The 22610-nt window shown below is 44.9% G+C and overlaps 1 protein-coding gene across 1 annotated transcript in view; it reads left to right on the top strand.

Annotated features, from left to right (window-relative positions):
- BABAM2 (BRISC and BRCA1 A complex member 2) overlaps positions 1-22410 on the top strand; it is a 259581-nt gene extending 237171 nt beyond the window's left edge. Inside the window, exon 12 of the mRNA XM_063444100.1 lies at positions 21451-22410. Coding sequence (XP_063300170.1) covers positions 21451-21514 — 64 coding nt within the window. The 3' untranslated portion in view covers positions 21515-22410. The remainder of the gene's footprint in view (positions 1-21450) is intronic.
- Positions 22411-22610: the final 200 nt, after the last annotated feature.

Raw genomic sequence — 22610 nt, 5'->3', positions numbered from 1 at the left:
TTCCCTGATCCGTAATTTAAATGCTCTAAAGGTTTTCCCCACATATTTAATACCACATGAGCAGGTTAGTAAGTAAATCACACCCTCTGTTCTGCAATTAAAAAATGATCGAACCGGGAAAACATCTGTATTGTTGCTATCAGTGAATTCCTTGGACTTCTTTTCCATAAATTCACATGCGCTACAGTGCCCGCATTTATACGAGCCTTTCGGTAGGTAATTGTTGGTGCCTCTTTTCCTTGGTGCCAGGTGACTCTGCACCAAAGTGTCTCGAAAATTTCTTCCCCTCCTTGCCGTCACTGAGGGAAAACTGGTGATTACTTGTTTTAAGTGTGGATCCGACTTCAGGATCGGCCAATATCGCTTAAGAGAGTCTATCATATAGTCCCACCCAGCGTCGTATGTAGCGATGCATCGTATCAGTTTTTTATCTGCTGATTGTGTATTCTCGTCAGTGAGAAGTGTGTCGCGGTCAGTCTTAATGGCCCTGGTGTAGGCCCTACGAAGGACCCTATTCGGGTATCCCTTTTCCTTAAAGGCTCTCCTAAGCTCCCAGGCTTTGATTTTAAAGTCCTCTGTTGACGAGCAATTGCGTCGTAATCGGAGATACTGGCCTATTGGAATACCAGCCTTAAGTGGCTGAGGGTGGTAACTGGTCCAGTTTAAAAAGCTATTAGTAGCTGTTTGTTTCTTAAACAGAGTTGTTTGGACCATTCTCCCTTCCTTAATTTCGATAGTAATATCCAGGAAGTTGATTCTGTTACCTCCTAGCTCACTGGTAAATCTTAAATCAAAGTCATTAATATTCAGAATTTTGACAAAGTCTTCAAAATCCTTGGCGGACCCTGTCCAAACAATTAGTACGTCGTCGATGTACCTTTTCCAGCATGCTATTGACTCAGAATATTTCCGTAGATGTGGCGCTTTTAGGATTTGATTCTCCCAAGTTCCTAAATAAAGATTGGCATAGGACGGGGCACACGAAGTCCCCATAGCCGTCCCTTTTATCTGTTGATAGATAGTGCCATTAAATAGGAAAACATTCTTGGTCAATACCATTCTGAGTACATTTGAGACGAAATCGATATAAAGGTTTGAGGACTGGGGTTCTTGTTCCAAAATGGCTTTGATATTATTAATGCCCTTCATGTGTGGGATGGAACTGTACAAGGATTCTACATCCAGGCTACATAAACATGCTTGCTCTGGTATGCATAAGTCCTTCAAAAAATTAAGCATCTGCTTAGTATCTCTTATGTGAGATGATAGTCTTGACACCATAGGGGATAAGATCTTATCAAGGTATATACTCAAATTCTGAGTCAAGTTGCCACACCCCGACAAAATTGGTCTACCGGATGGATTATCTAAAGATTTGTGGACTTTTGGCAAGCTGTAAAATGTTGAGAGTACTGGCTGTTTAACCAACATAAAATCGAACTCATTTTTTGTGATTACTTGGTCTAATAAACCTTGGTTCAACAAGGTTTTAATTTCAGCGGAATATTGTGAAGTGGGGTCATGACAAAGGGTCTGATAGGTTTCCCTATCGTCCAACAGGTGTTGTGCCATTTGAATATAGTTCGACCGATCCATAAGCACAATATTCCCCCCCTTATCGGATGGTTTAATCACCAGGTCATCATACTCAATCAGTTGTTTTAATGCCATTTTTTCTTTATTAGTCAGGTTACTGCAGATTTTAATTTTCTGATTTCCCAAGTCTGCTTTCTCAATGTCCCTACAGACCATATCTAAAAAGACTTCAATATTTTTGTAGTCCTTCAGATGAGGGGTGAACCGGCTCTTAGGTGCGAGATTCGTGGTTGGAATCATGTCTACAGGGTCATTAGAGTCAAGAAGTTCGATCAAGGTGTCTAGGCAGTCCATGTCTGTGACTGTCAATCCTAGGCTTAATGCTTTTACTTCTTTTTTGTGTGTGTGATACTTGTGTAAAGCTAACTTGCGGGCGAAAAGATGCAAATCCTTTGTCCACATGAATTTGTTAAAAATTGGGGTAGGTACAAAGGATAGACCTTTAGAGAGTAGTTTGTTTTGTACGTCTGTTAGGGTAAGTGAGGATAAATTTATAACCCTTAGGTCACCAGTCACTGACGTCGGTATGGTCTCCGACCCCTGCCTCTCTGTGACTGTCTCGTCCTGGGTCGTTGGACTTCGTCCGCCTGTCTCAACCCTAAAAAATCCACCCCTTTTCTTAATATACTTTTTGGTACTGCTGGTACAGGGTTACTAGTTAAAGTATCGCCTTCATTGTCTGTTGACTCATATTCAGATGTACTAAAATGATCTGAATCAATTCTAGTTCTCCTTTTTGTCTGGCGATAAATCCTGCCTGTCTCGAAATCTGAAGTGTCTCTTACAAACTTATGATGTTTTTTAATTTTTATTTGATAAGAGAACTTATCCAAATTAGATTTGAGTTTTACTTCTAGAGTTTGGAACTGGGGTTCATCTTTAAACCTCTGAATGTTTTCAATTTCATCATCTAGGTTTTTTTGAATTTTAGCTAAATGTAACGTCTCATATTTGCATATGATTGACATAAACGTGGTGGAGCATTTCGCTGCTGCCTCCTCCCATTCTTGATTAAAGCCTTCTATTTCAATATTCCTAGATGGTGGAACCAGAACTCTTAATCCTCTAGGTATAATCTTTTTAGCAATATATGTCTCCAAGGTTGAGATTTCCCAACTTGTTTTAATTTGTTGTTTGAAGACCTTTGTTAATTTGTTAAAACCACTTTGTATATCTACTGGAGGTAACGTTTTAGGTGGAGAGTTAGTAGAGAAAATGGCATCAGCGTCTGAGCACCATTGTTTATGATCTACTTTGTTTGTAAGAAATCCCGCCATGGGCTTGAATAGGCTAGATAGTCAAATCGCTTCCAAATATACTCTATAAAGAAGATGTTTGGGGCTTAGATCGGTGCCTAACACCTATATTGGAGAATTTATGAAAAAAGTGAGAAAAGCCCTACTAACTCCTCCCTGCTGGGGAATAACCCACAATTATTAATAACAAAAAATAGGACGGAACCCAAACAAGGTCCCTAATTGGGAGAGTTGTAATGAGAAAGGAGTCCCTACCTTTAATAATCCTAGGGATATAAGGGAATAAAAATAGTCAGGAGGAGAAGACAAGGTACAGGGATAAGATTTTTATTCCCTTATATCCCTAGGATTATTAAAGGTAGGGACTCCTTTCTCATTACAACTCTCCCAATTAGGGACCTTGTTTGGGTTCCGTCCTATTTTTTGCTAATAAATGTTAGTTGTTGTTTTTTTTTTTTTTTCAGTTTTGTTTTTTGTAATGTTAAAAATATTATATAAGAGACAAGAAGGTCTCACAAGGGAATGGATAAGTCTATATCTATGGTCCCCAAGGGAATCGTGGTTCCTGTGTTCGGAGAGCAGTTTTGAACAATATCTATGTAGTATGAGAAGTCAAAAACATTCTGAACAAAGTCTTAAAAGCGTGCTGTATGGGTAGTCACCCACTCAGGAGGAGGCAAACAAGAATTCACCAATTCCACTATTGGCAATCATCTCTGCCATGTTGTGAGGTATGGCTTCCTGCCTGTTGTGTCTCAGTCCCAGTGGGTTGTGTCATTCTGATAAACTTATGGTATAGTTCCCCCTGTAATAATTACACATAGGATGCCATTTACTGTCAGAAAGGAGAATTTTAATGAAAATTACTTGTCCAATGAAGTAAACCAGTAGCCCAATCTACTTGTCCTGACACCCAACTGCTGACCTTAATGAGATTTTTCACTTTGGCTAAAATGCACATACTTTAATTAGGCAAAAGATGAGCAATATGTTATCTTATATAGTACCAGTATATTGACACAGGTAGGATTTGCTAAAATACCAAAATCATGCAATGAAATTGCTGTGCTGTGGCCTGCGATACTGATCAGACTTATCCATCCTCTGTACTTGTCCCTTTGTGGCTGGCATGCTATGTGTGGAGTAGGCGGTGGGATACAACATGAGGTCGTGTATAAGAACGTGTAGAGAGTGGGTAAGTCTGATTGTATTACAGGCCCCAGTACAAATGGTCGCACTACATGATTTCAGCATTGTAGGAAGCTGCTCTGCCCAAGGCAGGGCTAAATAGAAAATACCTGGCCCGCACCTGGAACTATAGGTGTGTATCCCCAGGGAATGTTCTGGCACATAACATGCTACCAACTGCATACTCATCGACTTTCAAAGGGAGCACAAAAAGTTTTAAAATACAGACACGATGATAGATATCCTGTGCAACAAGTTCACTCTTATGCCAGTGTGACGTATTGTGTGCTTTGAGCTGTCCTGTCAGAGTCGTATCGTATTGTGTACTGCTTCCATTTTCCCACTTCCGGCCTGTTCTTAATTGCTGTTACTTTCTCTGCAGACCTGCTCATGTCCCTGTATATTTTACACTACCTCTGCATTGCAAGTACCCTTATTTCCTGCCAGCTACAGTTTCCCCCTGATCCTGGTCTGCCCTCTAAAGTGGGCATTTTGTATTCTCTCTAGTTTGTAAGTTAAAGGTCTTCACACAACCCAAGTGCTGAACATGATGAATAAAGTGAAAGTGAGTAAGAACCCATAGGTGACCTCCCAGGGCCAGACAGCATTATGTGCCTTGCGTGCTTTTTTTAGACATATCTAACCTACCCTCTGGGTGGAGAGAGACAAAATAAATCTTCCTGTCTAGACCAAGGATGTTCTGTCCTATCACACTGTTAGACGTCCCCTGGGGAAAAAGCACATGTGTCTGTCACTGTTTACAAATAGTCCTCTAGGGATATATTGATAAAGGACAAGGCCTCTCTCTCAATAATTGAAATACATAAGGAGCATTATCGCCTCCAGGAGTAATGATGGCAATGATGGCTTTTCCAAACTAATCAGGAACGGCCGACACAATCAGATTCGGCTGATCTCAGACATTATCTCACAGCAGACTGGCTAGGCATGTGGATTGGTTTAGCAGGCGGGATGGACGAGGAGCCTTGTCCACCTATTCCACACATTCCTAATTCATCCAGCTCCACATTAAATGGATACATTGGATGATATGAATGGCTAAGGGTCAATGTACAGTGCTGAAGCTACACGATTGATTTCCCTGGTGATCACTTTACATTTAGAACCTTATCCCGCGTTTCTATCAGTGATAATTTTATGAATCTCTCCGTTTATGTGTCAATCGGCACAGCGCCAAGCAGATCCAGTTCCTCTCTCCCACATTCTAGATCATCCTTGGCCTAGTGTAGGATAAATGCAAGATTAGCCCTGGTTATTTCAAATGTTATCCACATTGAGACTAAGAAATGTTATGGTGTCAGTACAATAAATGTTATTGTTCCATTCAGAACACTATCCATATACAAATTAAATATTGTCTCATGGTTTTTAGAATCATCCTTTTATGTCTTAATAATTGAAACTTGCTGAAACGTTCGTTAAGAACCTGATACATCTATAAGACTGCCCCTTCTCCCTCTGCTATCAGAGGAAACATTTGTGATTCCCCTTATGTCGTTCTTATCTGTCCATCTTGTGTGTTTGACATACATGCTCCTACCTCTCCTCCCCAGATATTCATCTCGCAATGCCTTTCCATGCAATTCCATCACATCAGAATGAAAGCTGTTGTGGTTTATGTAGTTGCCATATTGAGTCATCTCCCTGTTGAACCTGCCAGTCATGCAGTTGATTTCATTGGTAGGTTTTAATTTGATCTTGCGCTGGGGGAATAGCGCAGACAGGAGGAATGTCTCACCTTACTCCAATAAAGAAAACATGGTGCTGTACCTTTACCTAAGTAAAAATTGGGCAGCTTACCTCTTTCAATCCACATCTCTTCTAACATTAATTCATGGGGCGGTTCATTTGGCATTGACCTACAAATCTAGGCTTGAACTGAAAGGCAGGAGATGAACTGAAAGAGAGAGATTAATATTGTCGCCAACAAAAAAACGGGACAAAATTCTAAAAGTGTAGTAATCACCTTGAAAACAAATCTAATCTTTACCCCACTTTTATATTACTTGTCCTATAATAAATCTTCCCCAAAGTGTGCCCAAAGACTAATAATAACCACCAGGAATCTTACTCCGGTTTGAATGAAGATACGTGTTTTTTTTTTTTTTATTCTCCTTTCCGAATTGGCAGATTCCCAGAATATGTGTTTTTGACGCCAATGAAGAAGGGGTGAGTGATCACATGTCAGAGTGATACAGCCCAAGGGCACGGTTACCTCCTAAATCAGCATGTTTACAAACAGCTCTCGCATAACATGTTTAAATTCTCCGCTAGATGTTCGAATCCTGGGACACTGGCCCCCTGCACTCCTGACAATGATCTGGTCAAAGATTGCAATATCATCAGCTACTGCTCTGCACTCTGACTCCCAACACGACCAGCCAACCCGTAAACTGCCATTCCTTGATTTCCCATTGTAGCGGAACGCCGTAAGCCTGTCCTGCAAACTGCCTGTGTGACTATATTCATTATAATTTTACCTGTGTTGAATTGCTATTCATGTATGTAAAGTGTGAATTGTAGGTTATTCGGTAGTTTCCCTCCGTACTATATACTTATGGAAACTACCGAACGGAGGGACCACCCCGGAGAGAAGTGTGCCAACAATTAAGGTTTGCATTCTCTCCAAAACCACAAGTTAACATTGTATCGGGGTGGCCGCCATTCGGCATGCGTACACGTGGCGGCGGCCATCTTACGCATGAAAATCTCAGCGGTGTTGTGTCGTCGAGTGTCTGGAACCCAAATCGGACACTCAGACAACCAAACACCGCTGAGACCTCCAGAGCTCCGTAGCGACCGAACGGAGAGTCCTAACAAATCCCCATTCGGTAGTTACAAAGTACCGAATGAGGGAATCACCATCTGGGTGGATTAAAGTATGGATGGCTGTTAGAAATGTCTGTTTTATCTGCCGAACGGAGACCGACCGCAGGGCCCATTCACGTGGAACCCTTTTCGGATACCAACTCGTGTGCGGTCGGTCAAACTTCACCTTCTGGTCACTGCCGAACCACCGGTCCGATCTGGGTGAATTTTGGATATTATATTCACCCAGATCAGGGCTACCTAGCGGTACCCTAATATTAAGGATATGTGATGGTTTAGGGGTACATCCAAGTTTGGGGTAAAGTCCTGTACAAGTTAAGGGGATTATGACTCACACCGAGGGGAGGAGATGTGTGGGAGGTAACAAGCCCTGCATTGGTCACTGTCATAATTATTGTAGTTCCCTCCCTTGCATGGGAGCAGGCTTTATAAGAAACCCTGAAATAAACAATTGTCAGTTCTACTCCTGAAACTGTGTGTCGTCCAGTTATTGGGAGTGCTGTGGGGATATTTCTGTACCTTTTTACCTGCTGGAAACTCTGCTGTGGATTTACTAATGACTTGTTCCTGAGCCTTCCTTGGATCTAAAGTGGAGAATAGCTGCGAGAAATCAGCTCTCCGCTACATTGGTTGGCAGCGGTGGGATCCAGACTCACAGAGGAACAAGGATTAATGGAGATTGACCTTTCCACGCTAAAGAGAACCACATTGAAAGACCTTCTAGAAGCGAAAGGTGGTTCTGCCAGCAGCAAATCCAAAGCAACGCTTATCACCGAAGTAATGGCAGAGTACAGAGCAGAAGAGGTCCAGGCCACGGAACAAAGACCTGAAACAGAACAGGAGGAGTTCCAAAGGCACTTACAATTCAGACTGGCCTTTTATGGAGAAAACCCACCAACAGAGATCATCTCTAAAACGATGACAGAGGTGCAGGAGTTTGTGATGAGAAACAGGAGACCACAAACACCGGAAAGAAGTGCAGCAGGAGCTGTGGCACAAGAGGGTAAGCCCAAAATTCCCTATCAAGCTTTTAAAACGTATGTGGAAGCAGAGGAGGATATAGATGCCTTCCTCCAAGACTTTGAGAGACTGTGTACGCTGCATAACATACCAAGGGAAGAGTGGGTACCCATATTAGCAGGACGGCTGTCAGGAAGGGCAGCTGAAGCTTACCGCACTGTGCCTGATATTGAAATTAGGAACTATAACCGGGTAAAAGAAATTATCCTGGCCCGGTATGCAATAACAGCAGAGGCATACCGGAGGCGCTTCAGGGAATTGAAAAAGGCGGACAAAGATTCGCATGCAGAGTGGGCTTGCCGACTGGAAAGGGCAGCTCTTGGGTGGATGCAGTCCAGTAAAGCGCGGTCCATGGAGGACTTGTTACAAATGCTGCTGTTGGAGCAGTTTTATGAGGGGATATCCTCAGAGCTACAGGAATGGGTGAGGGATCGTAACCCCATCACCCTCACCGAGGCTGCCAAAAAGGCAGATGATTTTATGGACGCTCGCAGACAGACCAAGGCAGTGAGTACCAAACCTGCCATGCGGCCACCAGGGGGGAATTCCTTCTCCCCTAACCCTCAACCCCCACCAAGACAACTCCCTCCACCAGCATCAGCAGCAGCACAACAGAGATACCGCACACCTGCTTCTGTGCAATGCCACCGATGCCAGAAGTGGGGACATTTCCAACGAGAGTGTCCACAGTCTAGAGATCGCAACACCTGGATCCGACCAGGGCCTCCACCACCACCCCCGAGAGCAGCCGCGCATCACTACCAAGATGAGGTACCACTTCCCAACAGCTCTGCCGTTCCAGTCACGACTGTGGAACAGTGGGAAGTGCTGCATGAGGCCAATCCCTTACAAGCACAGGCGGATAATCGACAGCACCATAGGCAGACCGTATATCTCGAAGGGAAGCCTATGCAGGGGCTCAGAGACTCGGGAGCCACCATCACCCTGGTGCAAAGCCATTTGGTTTCGGACAAGGCCAAACTGAATAAGACTGTGGCTGTCAGGGTTGCAGGGGGAGCCGTGTATCGGCTAGACACAGCCCGGGTACACTTGCATTGGGGTGCGGGGTTTGGGAATGTGGAAGTGGGACTAATGCCGCAATTACCTGCTGAGGTGGTCCTAGGGAATGATCTGGGCAAACTCACCTCCGCCTTTGAACCACAAACTACTGAGGAAGCACACCCAGTAGTCACCAGGCAACAGGCCCGCACCCAGCCCAACAACAACGCACTGCCGGAGGTCCAGGTAAGAGATTCCTCCCCTTCCCTAGACTGTATGCCGTGGGCCCCTCCTGACGAGTTTGTAGCCGAGGTGATCACTGACCCTACCTTACAAGTATATCGAGACAAGGTCACCTCTATTCAACCTGGGGCGGAGGGGGAAAGATTTGTATGGGACAGGCAGTTATTATACCGGGAAACGAGTAAAGAGATAGCTGGGTCAGAACCCATAACTGCAAGACAGCTCGTGGTACCGCAGAGGTACCGAACCGAATTACTCCGGATAGCGCACGATATTCCGCTATCCGGACATTTGGGGGTCAGCCGTACCAGATATCGGCTGACCCAAAGTTTCTTCTGGCCAGGGATTAGCCAGGAGGTGCGCAGGTATTGTAATACCTGCGATACGTGCCAGAGGGTAGGAAAGAGGGGGGATAAGCGTAAGGCAAAGCTGCACCCCCTACCCATAATTGAGGAACCCTTTCATAGGGTTGCAGTAGACATTGTAGGCCCCTTCCGGAAGCCTAGCCCATCAGGCAAACGGTACATTTTGACCGTAGTGGACTACGCCACTCGCTACCCCGAGGCGGTAGCCTTAACTAATATCCATGCAGAGACGGTGGCTGAGGCGCTGATGCAGATTTTCTCCCGGATGGGGTTACCCAGGGAGATCATCTCGGATCAGGGCACTCAGTTCACGGCAGAGGTCACCCAACAGCTCTGGAAGTTCTGTAAGATTAAGCCCATCATTAGTGCCCCGTACCACCCCCAGACGAATGGGCTCTGCGAACGGTTCAATGGCACCTTAAAACAGATGCTTCGAACCTTCGCAGAGACCCACCGAGACTGGGAAAAATTCCTGCCGCACTTACTGTTTGCTTACCGGGAGGTGCCGCAGGAATCTACGGGATTTTCTCCCTTTGAACTGCTTTTCGGGAGGAGAGTAAGGGGACCCCTGGACTTGATTAGAGAACACTGGGAGGGAGACCGTAGCGCTGACGGCACCCCTATTGTACCATATGTGTTGGCCCTCCGAGATCGCCTGGAAGCTCTCACAAAGACGGTAAAGGAAAACCTACAGGCAGCTCAGACGCGTCAGCGCACCTGGTACGATAGAGGCGCCAGGGACCGTAGCTTTCAGGTCGGACAGAAAGTTTTAATTTTAAAACCTGTCCGACACGATAAGCTACAGGCCGCCTGGCAAGGCCCTTATAAGGTGGTAGAGCAACGGTGTGACACCACTTATATAATTGGCCACTGCGCAGGGAATGGGGGGCGACGCATGATCCATGTGAACATGCTGAAGCCTTACCAAGAGCGATCAGAGGAGGTGACAGCTATCTGCGCCCCCACCTCTGAAGAAGGCGACAGCCTACCCCTCCCCGATCTGTTAGAGGACGGACAGATGGCTGGGGATTTAGGAGCAGTTGTACTGGGGGATCGGTTAAGCCCACAGGAGCGTATCGAGGTACAACAACTACTGCAAGAAAAGCAGGAGACCTTTTCTAATATACCTGGATACACCCCTCTGGCTACCCACCGAGTAGAAACCCCTGGCCAACTTCCCATGCGCCAGACTCCGTACCGCATCCCTGAAGCGGTACGGGAGAATATGCGCAAGGAAATTGAAGAGATGATTCAGTTAGGAGTCATTGAGCCCTCCGATAGCCCCTGGGCCTCTCCCGTAGTCCTCGTACCAAAGCGGGACGGCACGACCCGCTTTTGCGTGGACTACCGGAGATTGAATGAGAAAACCGTATCCGACGCATACCCGATGCCTAGGATAGATGAGTTGCTGGACCGGATGGCCAGGGGTCAATACCTTACCACTATTGATTTGTGTAAAGGGTATTGGCAGATTCCCTTGGCCCCGGACGCCATCCCTAAGTCCGCCTTTGTCACCCCATTCGGCTTGTACCAATTTAAGGTCATGCCGTTTGGGATGAAAAACGCGCCGGCTACCTTCCAACGGATGGTGGACCGCCTCCTAGATGGGTTCCAAGACTATACCTGCGCGTATCTCGATGATATTGCCATATTTAGCGATACCTGGCAGGAACACTTGGCCCATATAGGAGCGGTTCTAGACAGAATCAGGGAGGCTGGCTTGACCTTAAAACCAGCGAAATGTAGCATTGGGATGGCCGAGGTACAGTACCTGGGCCACAGAGTGGGCTGTGGTAAACAAAAGCCGGAACCAGCCAAAGTAGAGGCAGTAGCACAGTGGCCTACCCCGAAAACTAAAACCCAGGTATTAGCCTTCCTAGGGACAGCAGGGTATTACCGGAAGTTTGTGCCCAATTATAGTGCCCTGGCCAAACCCCTCACTGACCTGACCCGTAAAAACCTTCCCCGCCAAGTAACCTGGACCCCGGAGTGTGAGCAGGCATTCCAACACTTGAAAGATGCACTTGTTAATGCCCCTGTCTTGGCCGCTCCCAATCCAACTAAACGTTTTCTTGTCCACACAGACGCTTCTATGTTTGGATTGGGGGCAGTACTGAGCCAAGTCGGGGCCGATGGCGGAGAACACCCCGTGGCTTACATCAGTCGCAAACTTTTACCTCGGGAAGTAAGCTACGCCGCCATCGAGAAGGAATGCCTCGCTGTGGTGTGGGCCTTAAAGAAATTACAACCCTACTTGTATGGACAGGCTTTTTCTTTGCTCACGGATCACAACCCGTTGGTCTGGCTGAACCGGGTGGCTGGGGACAATGCCAGGCTGCTGCGCTGGAGTTTGGCGCTGCAGCCCTTTGACTTTAACATTCAATACCGCCCGGGTAAGCAAAATGGAAACGCCGACGGGTTGTCACGACAAACTGATCTGGAGAAATAATCCGTGAGCACCCCGGTCATCCCCAAGCCGATCCGTGTGGGATCAGACTGTGTATGCCGGCTTGTGGGCAAGGGGGAGCAGTGTAGCGGAACGCCGTAAGCCTGTCCTGCAAACTGCCTGTGTGACTATATTCATTATAATTTTACCTGTGTTGAATTGCTATTCATGTATGTAAAGTGTGAATTGTAGGTTATTCGGTAGTTTCCCTCCGTACTATATACTTATGGAAACTACCGAACGGAGGGACCACCCCGGAGAGAAGTGTGCCAACAATTAAGGTTCGCATTCTCTCCAAAACCACAAGTTAACATTGTATCGGGGTGGCCGCCATTCGGCATGCGTACACGTGGCGGCGGCCATCTTACGCATGAAAATCTCAGCGGTGTTGTGTCGTCGAGTGTCTGGAACCCAAATCGGACACTCAGACAACCAAACACCGCTGAGACCTCCAGAGCTCCGTAGCGACCGAACGGAGAGTCCTAACAAATCCCCATTCGGTAGTTACAAAGTACCGAATGAGGGAATCACCATCTGGGTGGATTAAAGTATGGATGGCTGTTAGAAATGTCTGTTTTATCTGCCGAACGGAGACCGACCGCAGGGCCCATTCACGTGGAACCCTTTTCGGATACCAACTCGTGTGCGGTCGGTCAAACTTCACCTTCTGGTCACTGCCGAACCACCGGTCCGATCTGGGTGAATTTTGGATATTATATTCACCCAGATCAGGGCTACCTAGCGGTACCCTAATATTAAGGATATGTGATGGTTTAGGGGTACATCCAAGTTTGGGGTAAAGTCCTGTACAAGTTAAGGGGATTATGACTCACACCGAGGGGAGGAGATGTGTGGGAGGTAACAAGCCCTGCATTGGTCACTGTCATAATTATTGTAGTTCCCTCCCTTGCATGGGAGCAGGCTTTATAAGAAACCCTGAAATAAACAATTGTCAGTTCTACTCCTGAAACTGTGTGTCGTCCAGTTATTGGGAGTGCTGTGGGGATATTTCTGTACCTTTTTACCTGCTGGAAACTCTGCTGTGGATTTACTAATGACTTGTTCCTGAGCCTTCCTTGGATCTAAAGTGGAGAATAGCTGCGAGAAATCAGCTCTCCGCTACACCCATTGTGTCCATGGACGTCCAGACACAAAACAAGCAACCCCAAAGAGTCTATTCCCTAAATAGTGTATTGTGCTTATTTGATAACAGACTTGCAGAATTTAGGCTAAATTAGCTGGATAGTAATAAATCTATAATTCTGCTAAGCTGAGAATTGTTTTTATGAGTGGGCTGTTTTCCTCTATAATTTTGAAGGTTTTTCTCACCTCATGGCAGATCAATGTTTAGTGAATACGGCACCGAGGTCTTTTCAGGCTAAGTACACTGTGCTGTACACATACAAAACTGGTCTGGTTTGTGTCTGCCATGTTTGTAGAACAGTAATCTCATTTATGGTCTTTTCTCAAAGAGATGAAGGACAGAAGGGAGATAAGACTGGGGGGTAATGGGAACAGAGGGGGGTTGCAATATAACATTTACAACATGTAACATAAACACAGGTGACCTGCCATAGTCTTTGCTTTTCAATTTAGTGAACTTGGAGTCCATAATTATTATCCTGCCTTCTACTATATCTCTAGGAAGCCCTGCAGATGGTGGGTATGGTCTGTGCTGTTGTCCAGGTAGGTAGGCCTCCCGGATCAGAGATAGTTAGTGGGCTGTATTTGTGTCAGTGAATGCCGTGGGCTGTAGGTACTCTGTGTGTAAGAGAATGTAGTTTAGTTATCGAGCACTTGGAGGAGAACGTGCAAAATCTAATAATTCGATAGTTCAGGCCCACAACAGGGGTTGATGTGTTAGTAAGCATGTACCAAAAGCAAATCTGGGGTAATGTTCTTGTGGCGAACAGAACCTCGCCATGGGCTTTTGGAGGGGCCTGCTTGCCAGCCTCCTGCCAAAAGACTATGGGCCAGGTCAGCAACTGTAAAGACCCATATTTTATTCCCCCTGGTTTGGCACTTTCCATAGAACCGAACGCTAGCTCCCTCATACACCAAAACCGCGAATAGACTTCAGGGGCACTTAGCCGCGAATGCCCTGGAACTATTTTCGGCATGAAAACTTTGCTGTTCCCGGTCAGTCCCCCAGCGGCATTTAGCTGCGTTTCTATGGAACTGTTTTAGACAGGAAGACTTTGCAGTTCCCGGTAGGTGCCCACCGTCACTTAGCCGCGATTCTATGGAACTGTTTGGGGCATGGGACCATGCGTGCGGTCGGCCAACTATGACTTCCAGGAAATTCCTGAACCCCTGAACCGATCTGGGTGATTTTTGGATATGTTGTTCACCCAGATCGGGGCTATCTGGAGATGTGGGGGTTTTGTATGTTTTAAAGATACTTTTGGGTTTGGTTTTGTGTCTGGAGATAATTGAGTTAGTACCGTTCCTGACTCAATTATCTCCCAGGCAGGGGGGAGGGATTGTATAATTATGTATGAGAGTGTCCTGTACTTGAACAAACTGTCATTGGTCTGAAACTTTGTACTGTAGTCTTCCATCAGGTCCAGGTAGTACCCCTTGCATGGGGATTGTCATAAAAGGCCAAGTGTGGTCCCACTAAATCAGTTCACTTCACCCTCAACACAGAGCCTCGTCTCGTGATTGTAGGGAACAGCTATACCAGCTATACCTGCTTCGGATTACTATACTGGCTATAATCACTAACACAGCTATACCTGCTATACTCTCTGGAGGAGGAGAGGCTGGATCGTTGTCTTAGGTCCAGGGTGGGTGGAGGACAGCGAGATCTCAGCCAAGCTGCGGCGGCTAAGGGGCTACGGTACTTATGGTGTCCGGTGCGGTGCTTATAGTACTCAAGGCTACTAGTAAGCAGCAACTGGCGGAGGCACCCGGTCGGGTTGCCAGGCGGTCCTTCTGAGTTCTCATAGTGGATCACTCAAGGAAACAATAGAATGTTTGTGTTCTCTGTTGAAGCATCAGGACTTTCCTATAAGTGGCCATTATATATAACTCCCAGATGCATGTTCTATAAGAGGTGGTTTGGAAGTTTCTATGTGTTGATTTTTAGCAAGAAGAGGCTCTTGTGCAGAGATTGCTGTAAAACTGTTTTAATTTCTCTTTTTATTCCTTTCCTGCTCCAACTTGTCCTACCACCTGGAAAACGTGTTTATGAAATTATCTAACACCCAAAACAACCTGTTCTTGGCTTGGTGACAGGAGGGTTTGCCTGTCCTGACCCTGGCTGGATTGTTTATCACAACTCCGTTTATGGGCTGCTTGTTTGCGCTCCCCTCCCTAGAATTAACCTTTACTCTTCACTAACTAGAACCTCCCAAGGACACAGTGCAACTCTCCTTTACAGTAGGTCAACACGGGTTCCTGCGTGCTACATTGGATTGTAATCCCTGACACAGGATCCTGTGTGTTACATTGGATAGTACTCCCTGATATGAGATCCTGCGTGTTAAAGATCATGCGTGTTACATTAGATAATGATCCCTGACACGGGATCCTGCGTGTAACATTGGATAGTAATCCCTGACACGGGATCCTGCGTGTTACATTGGATTGTAATCCATGATATGAGATCCTGCGTGTAACATTGGATAGTACTCCCTGATATGAGATCCTGCGTGTTACATTAGATCATAATCCCTGACACGGGATCCTGCGTGTTACATTAGATAATGATCCCTGACACGGGATCCTGCGTGTAACATTGGATAGTACTCCCTGATATGAGATCCTGCGTGTTACATTGGATAGTACTCCCTGATATGAGATGCTGCGTGTTATATTCAATAATAATCCCTGACACTGGATCCTGCGTGTTATATTAGATACAAATCCCTGACACGGGATCCTGCGTGTTACACTGGATAGTAATCCCTGACACGGGATCCTGCGTGTTACATTGGATTGTAATCCCTGATATGAGATCATGCGTGTTACATTGGATAGTACTTCCTGACATGGGATCCTGCATGTAACATTGGATAGTAATCCCTGATATAAAATCCTGCGTGTTATATAAATTAATAATCCCTGACACGGGATCCTGCATGTTACATTGGATAGTACTCCCTGATATGAGATGCTGCGTGTTATATTAGATAATAATCCCTGACACGGGGTCCTGCGTCTTACATTGGATAGTAATCCCTGACACTGGATCCTGTGTGTTACATTGGATAGTACTCCCTGATATGAGATCCTGTGTGTTAAAGATCCTGTGTGTTACATTAGATAATGATCCCTGACACAGGATCCTGCGTGTAACATTGGATAGTAATCCCTGACATGGGATCCTGCGTGTTACATTGGATAGTACTCCCTGATATGAGATCCTGCGTGTTACATTGGATAGCACTCCCTGATATGAGATCCTGCGTGTTATATTAGATAATGATCCCTGACACGGGATCCTGCGTGTTACATTGGATAGTAATCCGTGATACGGGATCCTGCGTGTAACATTGGATTATAATCCCTGATATGAGATCCTGCGTGTTACATTGGATAGTACTCCCTGATATGAGATGCTGCGTGTTATATTCAATAATAATCCCTGACACGGGATCCTGTGTGTTACATTGGATAGTAATCCCTGACACGGGATCCTGCGTGTAACATTGGATTGTAATCCCTGATATGAGATCCTGCGTGTTACATTGGATAGTACTTCCTGACACGGGATCCTGCGTGTTACATTGGATAGTACTCCCTGATGTCAGATCCTGCGTGTTATATAAATTAATAATCCCTGACACGGGGTCCTGCGTGTTACATTGGATATTAATCCCTGACACGGGATCCTGCGTGTAACATTGGATAGTACTCCCTGATATGAGATGCTGCGTGTTATATTAGATAATAATCCCTGACACGGGGTCCTGCGTGTTACATTGGATAGTAATCCCTGACACGGGATCCTTCGTGTTACATTGGCTAGTAATCCTTGACACGGGACCCTTTGTGTTACATTGGATAGTAGTCCCTGACACGGGACCCTTTGTGTTACATTGGATAGTAGTCCCTGACACGGGATCCTGCGTGTTACATTGAATAATAATCCCTGACACGGGATCCTGCGTGTTACATTGAATAGTAATTCCTGACATGGGAACCTGCGTTTTACATTGGAAAGTAATTCCTGATATGGGATTCTGCGTGTAACATTGGATAGTAATCCCTGACACGGGATCCTACGTCTTACATTGGATAGTAATCCCTGTCATGGGATCCTGCGTGTTACATTGGATAGTACTTCCTGACATGGGATCCTGCGTGTAACATTGGATAGTAATCCCTGACACGGGATCCTACGTCTTACATTGGATAGTAATCCCTGTCATGGGATCCTGCTTGTTACATTGAATAGTAATCCCTGACACGGGATCCTGCGTGTTACATTGAATAGTAATTCCTGACATGGGAACCTGCGTTTTACATTGGATAGTAATTCCTGACATGGGATCCTGCATGTTACATTGGATAGTAATCCGTGACACGGGATCCTGTGTGTTACATTGGATAGTAATCCCTGACACGGGATCCTGCGTGTTACATTGGATAGTAATCCCTGACACGGGATCCTGCGTGTTACATTGGATAGTGATACGTGATACGGGATCCTGCGTGTTACATTGGATTATTGTTACATTGGATAGTAATTCCTGACACGGGATCCTGCGTGTTACATTGGATAGTAATACGGGATCCTGCGTGTTACATTGGATTATTGTTACATTGGATAGTAATTCCTGACACGGGATCCTGCGTGTTACATTGGATAGTAATCCGTGACACGGGATCCTGCGTGTTACATTTAATAGTAATCCCTGACATTAGATCCTGCATGTTACATTGGATAGTACTCCCTGACATGGGATACTGTGTGTTACATTGGATAGTAATCCCTGACATGGGATCCTGTGTGTTACATTGGATAGTAATTCCTGACATGGGATCCTGTGTGTTACATTGGATAGTAATCCGTGACACGGGATCCTGCGTGTTAAATTGGATAGTAATCCGTGACACGGGATCCTGTGTGTTACATTGGATTATTTTTACATTGGATAGTAATCCCTGACACGGAATCCTGCGTGTTACATTGGATAGTAATCCGTGATACGGGATCCTGCGTGTTACATTGGATAGTAATCCGTGACACGGGATCCTGCGTGTTGCATTGGATAGTAATCCGTGACACGGGATCCTGCGTGTTACATTGGATAGTAATCCGTGACACGGGATCCTGCGTGTTACATTGGATAGTAATCCGTGACGCGGGATCATGCGTGTTACATTAGATAGTAATCCGTGATACGGGATCCTGCGTGTTACATTGGATTATTGTTACATTGGATAGTAATCCGTGATACGGGATCCTGCGTGTTACATTGGATAGTAATCCGTGATACGGGATCCTGCGTGTTACATTGGATTATTGTTACATTGCATAGTAATCCCTGACACGGGATCCTGCATGTTACATTGGATAGTAATCCGTGATACGGGATCCTGCGTGTTACATTGGATAGTAATCCGTGATACGGGATCCTGCGTGTTACATTGGATAGTAATCCGTGATACGGGATCCTGCGTGTTACATTGGATAGTAATCCCTGACATGGGATCCTGCGTGTTACATTGGATAGTAATCCCTGACATGGGATCCTACGTGTTACATTGGATAGTAATCCGTGACACGGGATCCTGCGTGTTACATTGGATAGTAATCCGTGACACGGGATCCTGCGTGTTACATTGGATTATTTTTACATTGGATAGTAATCCCTGACACGGGATCCTGCGTGTTACATTGGATAGTGATACGGGATCCTGCGTGTTACATTGGATTATTGTTACATTGGATAGTAATCCGTGACACGGGATCCTGCGTGTTACATTGGATAGTAATCCGTGACACGGGATCCTGAGTGTTACATTGGATAGTAATCCGTGACATGGGATCCTACGTGTTACATTGGATAGTAATCCGTGACACGGGATCCTGCGTGTTACATTAGATAGTAATCCGTGATACGGGATCCTGCATGTTACATTGGATTATTGTTACATTGGATAGTAATCCGTGATACGGGATCCTGCGTGTTACATTGGATTATTGTTACATTGGATAGTAATCCGTGATACGGGATCCTGCGTGTTACATTGGATTATTGTTACATTGGATAGTAATCCGTGATACGGGATCCTGCGTGTTACATTGGATAGTAATCCGTGATACGGGATCCTGCGTGTTACATTGGATAGTAATCCCTGACACGGGATCCTGCGTGTTACATTGGATAGCAATCCCTGACACGGGATTGTGCGTGTTACATTGGATAGTAATCCGTGATACGGGATCCTGCGTGTTACATTGGATAGTAATCCCTGACATGGGATCCTGCGTGTTACATTGGATAGTAATCCGTGACACGGGATCCTGCGTGTTACATTAGATAGTAATCCGTGATACTGGATCATGCGTGTTACATTGGATTATTGTTACATTGGATAGTAATCCGTGATACGGGATCCTGCGTGTTACATTGGATAGTAATCCGTGATACGGGATCCTGCATGTTACATTGGATTATTGTTACATTGGATAGTAATCCGTGATACGGGATCCTGCGTGTTACATTGGATTATTGTTACATTGGATAGTAATCCCTGACACGGGATCCTGCGTGTTACATTGGATAGTAATCGATGACACGGGATCCTGCGTGTTACATTGGATAGTAATCCGTGATACGGGATCCTGCGTGTTACATTGGATTATTGTTACATTGGATAGTAATCCCTGACACGGGATCCTGCATGTTACATTGGATAGTAATCGATGACACGGGATCCTGCGTGTTACATTGGATAGTAATCCGTGATACGGGATCCTGCGTGTTACATTGGATAGTAATCCGTGACACAGGATCCTGCGTGTTACATTGGGTAGTAATCCCTGACACGGGATTGTGCGTGTTACATTGGATAGTAATCCGTGATACGGGATCCTGCGTGTTACATTGCATAGTAATCCCTGACACGGGATCCTGCGTGTTACATTGGATTATTGTTACATTGGATAGTAATCCCTGACACGGGATCCTGCGTGTTACATTGGATAGTAATCTGTGATACGGGATCCTGCGTGTTACATTGGATAGTAATCCCTGACACGGGATCCTGCGTGTTACATTGGATTATTGTTACATTGGATAGTAATCCCTGACACGGAATCCTGCGTGTTACATTGGATTTTTGTTACATTGGATAGTAATCCCTGACACGGGATCCTGCGTGTTACATTGGATAGTAATCCCTGACACGGGATCCTGCGTGTTACATTGGATTTTTGTTACATTGGATAGTAATCCCTGACACGGGATCCTGCGTGTTACATTGGATAGTAATCCCTGACACGGGATCCTGCGTGTTACATTGGATAGTAATCCCTGACACGGGATCCTGCGTGTTACATTGGATAGTAATCCCTGACACGGGATCCTGCGTGTTACATTGGATAGTAATCTGGAAACTCACATATTTGGCCAAAACATTGCTGATGTGATAAAACACCTGAGTACGTGATTTTTTTCCTTGATGGCTATTTTAATTTTCCCTGCCAGTTACCTTTTTAATGAATGCATCCCTAGTGTTTGGTAAATATCACCTGTTACTGTACACTAATCAACAGATTATAGAAATAGCATTGCTAGAGTTTCATTTTACATCAGCCATTATGATACCGTTACTCTTTCTGTACTTAGAACATGCATTAGACTGCATTAAGGAGCTGGAATTTCTAACAGTAGCTTACCTTCTTGCTGGAAGTATTTTTTACATTTATTAAAGCATCTTACAGACGTGTTTTTTTTTTATATTGGGATTGCTTCTATACTATCCCAATGACATCACACTAGGCTGAGCCTCCATTCCTGATGACATCTCACGTGGGCAAAGTAATATTCTAATAAAAGGGGACTTGTTGAGACTTTTTACATTTCTGATTTCACACAGTAACATATGGAAGCAGAATGAAATGCAGGCCACATGCGCCACTTTACAGTACAAGGCTAGCAAACGCAGAGAGACATGCGCATCACAGAACTACCTTCAGCAGTCCATTACTTTATGTTGTCTTCTGCAGGTTTTAATTGCAAGAATTGGACAACTGGCAGCATGCCTGTTGGGCAAGGGATACGTATTATTACTTCAATACTGCAGCATTAACACTTAGCACGTTGTAGTGGTTATGGTGCAAATAGTTTTGGTTACCATCTCCCCATTAAGAGGTTTGTCAAAAAACTAGGGATTTGTTCTTGTTGCACTGGTGCTCGCCCACATGTCCTCAGTGACTCCATGTTTCCAAACTGGCCTCTACATCTCAGAGGACCAGCGTCCATCTCATGTCTCCTAACTCTTTTTTTGCTTGTTTTTCCCCTTTCAGGGCTCATTTCAGAAGTTTCGTTCCTCAGTTCCAGGAAGCGGCCTTTGCAAATGGAAAACTATAGAGTTTAACAGAGAAGCATCCTTCTGCAGAACGCTGACTGAGCTCCCATATTATTCTAGAATTGCCCGACACTTGGAGCCTGCACCCGAAGCACTGCACACTGCCCGTATTCAAATATCCGGATTGTGGACTGCCACGATTTCTAACTAGTATCCTGTTTAGTACTTCCTATTTCCATGGAATACCTGCTTTAATTCCATTTGGCATCGTTTGCCGTGAGTCTAATTACCAGTCTTACCCAAAGCCTGTGTTTACAAGGAATTAGATGCTGAAACAAAGCTTGACTGGATACATTTTTGAGTAACAGAAGAATTTTGCTTGTTATTTTGTTCACTTAAAACTCCAAAACCAGTTACTTAGCAACAAAGCAATTATAAGCTGGATGGTAATTTTCTCGGCTCTGGTGAATTCTTTAGTAATTCCGCCACTAAACACTCATTTTAGGGAAAACCACTTTAAAATATGAAAGAAGAATACTTTTATTTCCATTTAACTCAATCTGCAAAGATGGATCAAATGTCCCTGTTTGTCTCCTGTGTAGAATTCTGTTCATAAAAGATCAACAAATGATTTCTTTTTAAAATGTCATTTTTACATTATTTCTACGCTATATCTTGTGTCATAGATAGCGGCTGTAACATTTCTGAATAACATGAGCGGCGACATGTTAGCGTCGGTAATTTGTTCTAGTATTTTCCATAGAAGAATGTCTTGTTATCAATGGCTGCGCACAGACTTTTGCCAAAGTAATTGTAAGAAATGAGAAAAGTGAAAATATCAGTGGGTGCGCTGGCTTAGATAGCTATGTGCACATGTTCCGTTCTCTAAAATTCAATGAATGTAATATTTTCTATCTCGTATAAAAGGCTTTAATAAATCCAGTGAGTTTCTGCACTCTATTAATTTGCCTTCCCGGACAATAAGGTCTATTCCATGCACTGGAACTGGAGCAGAGACATCAGAATTCACCAAAATACCTTTGGAAAATATTTTTCGTTTGACCTAACATTTAGTTTATAAGTAGCTGCGATATCATTTCCTGATTAATGGATTTTATTTTGTCCCGTTTCTCATCTAATCTGTCAGATAGGGGATTG

The sequence above is a fragment of the Pelobates fuscus genome, chromosome 2, assembly GCF_036172605.1.
Source record: "Pelobates fuscus isolate aPelFus1 chromosome 2, aPelFus1.pri, whole genome shotgun sequence".
Taxonomy (NCBI): domain Eukaryota; kingdom Metazoa; phylum Chordata; class Amphibia; order Anura; family Pelobatidae; genus Pelobates; species Pelobates fuscus.
This window is presented reverse-complemented; position numbering and strand designations above follow the sequence as displayed.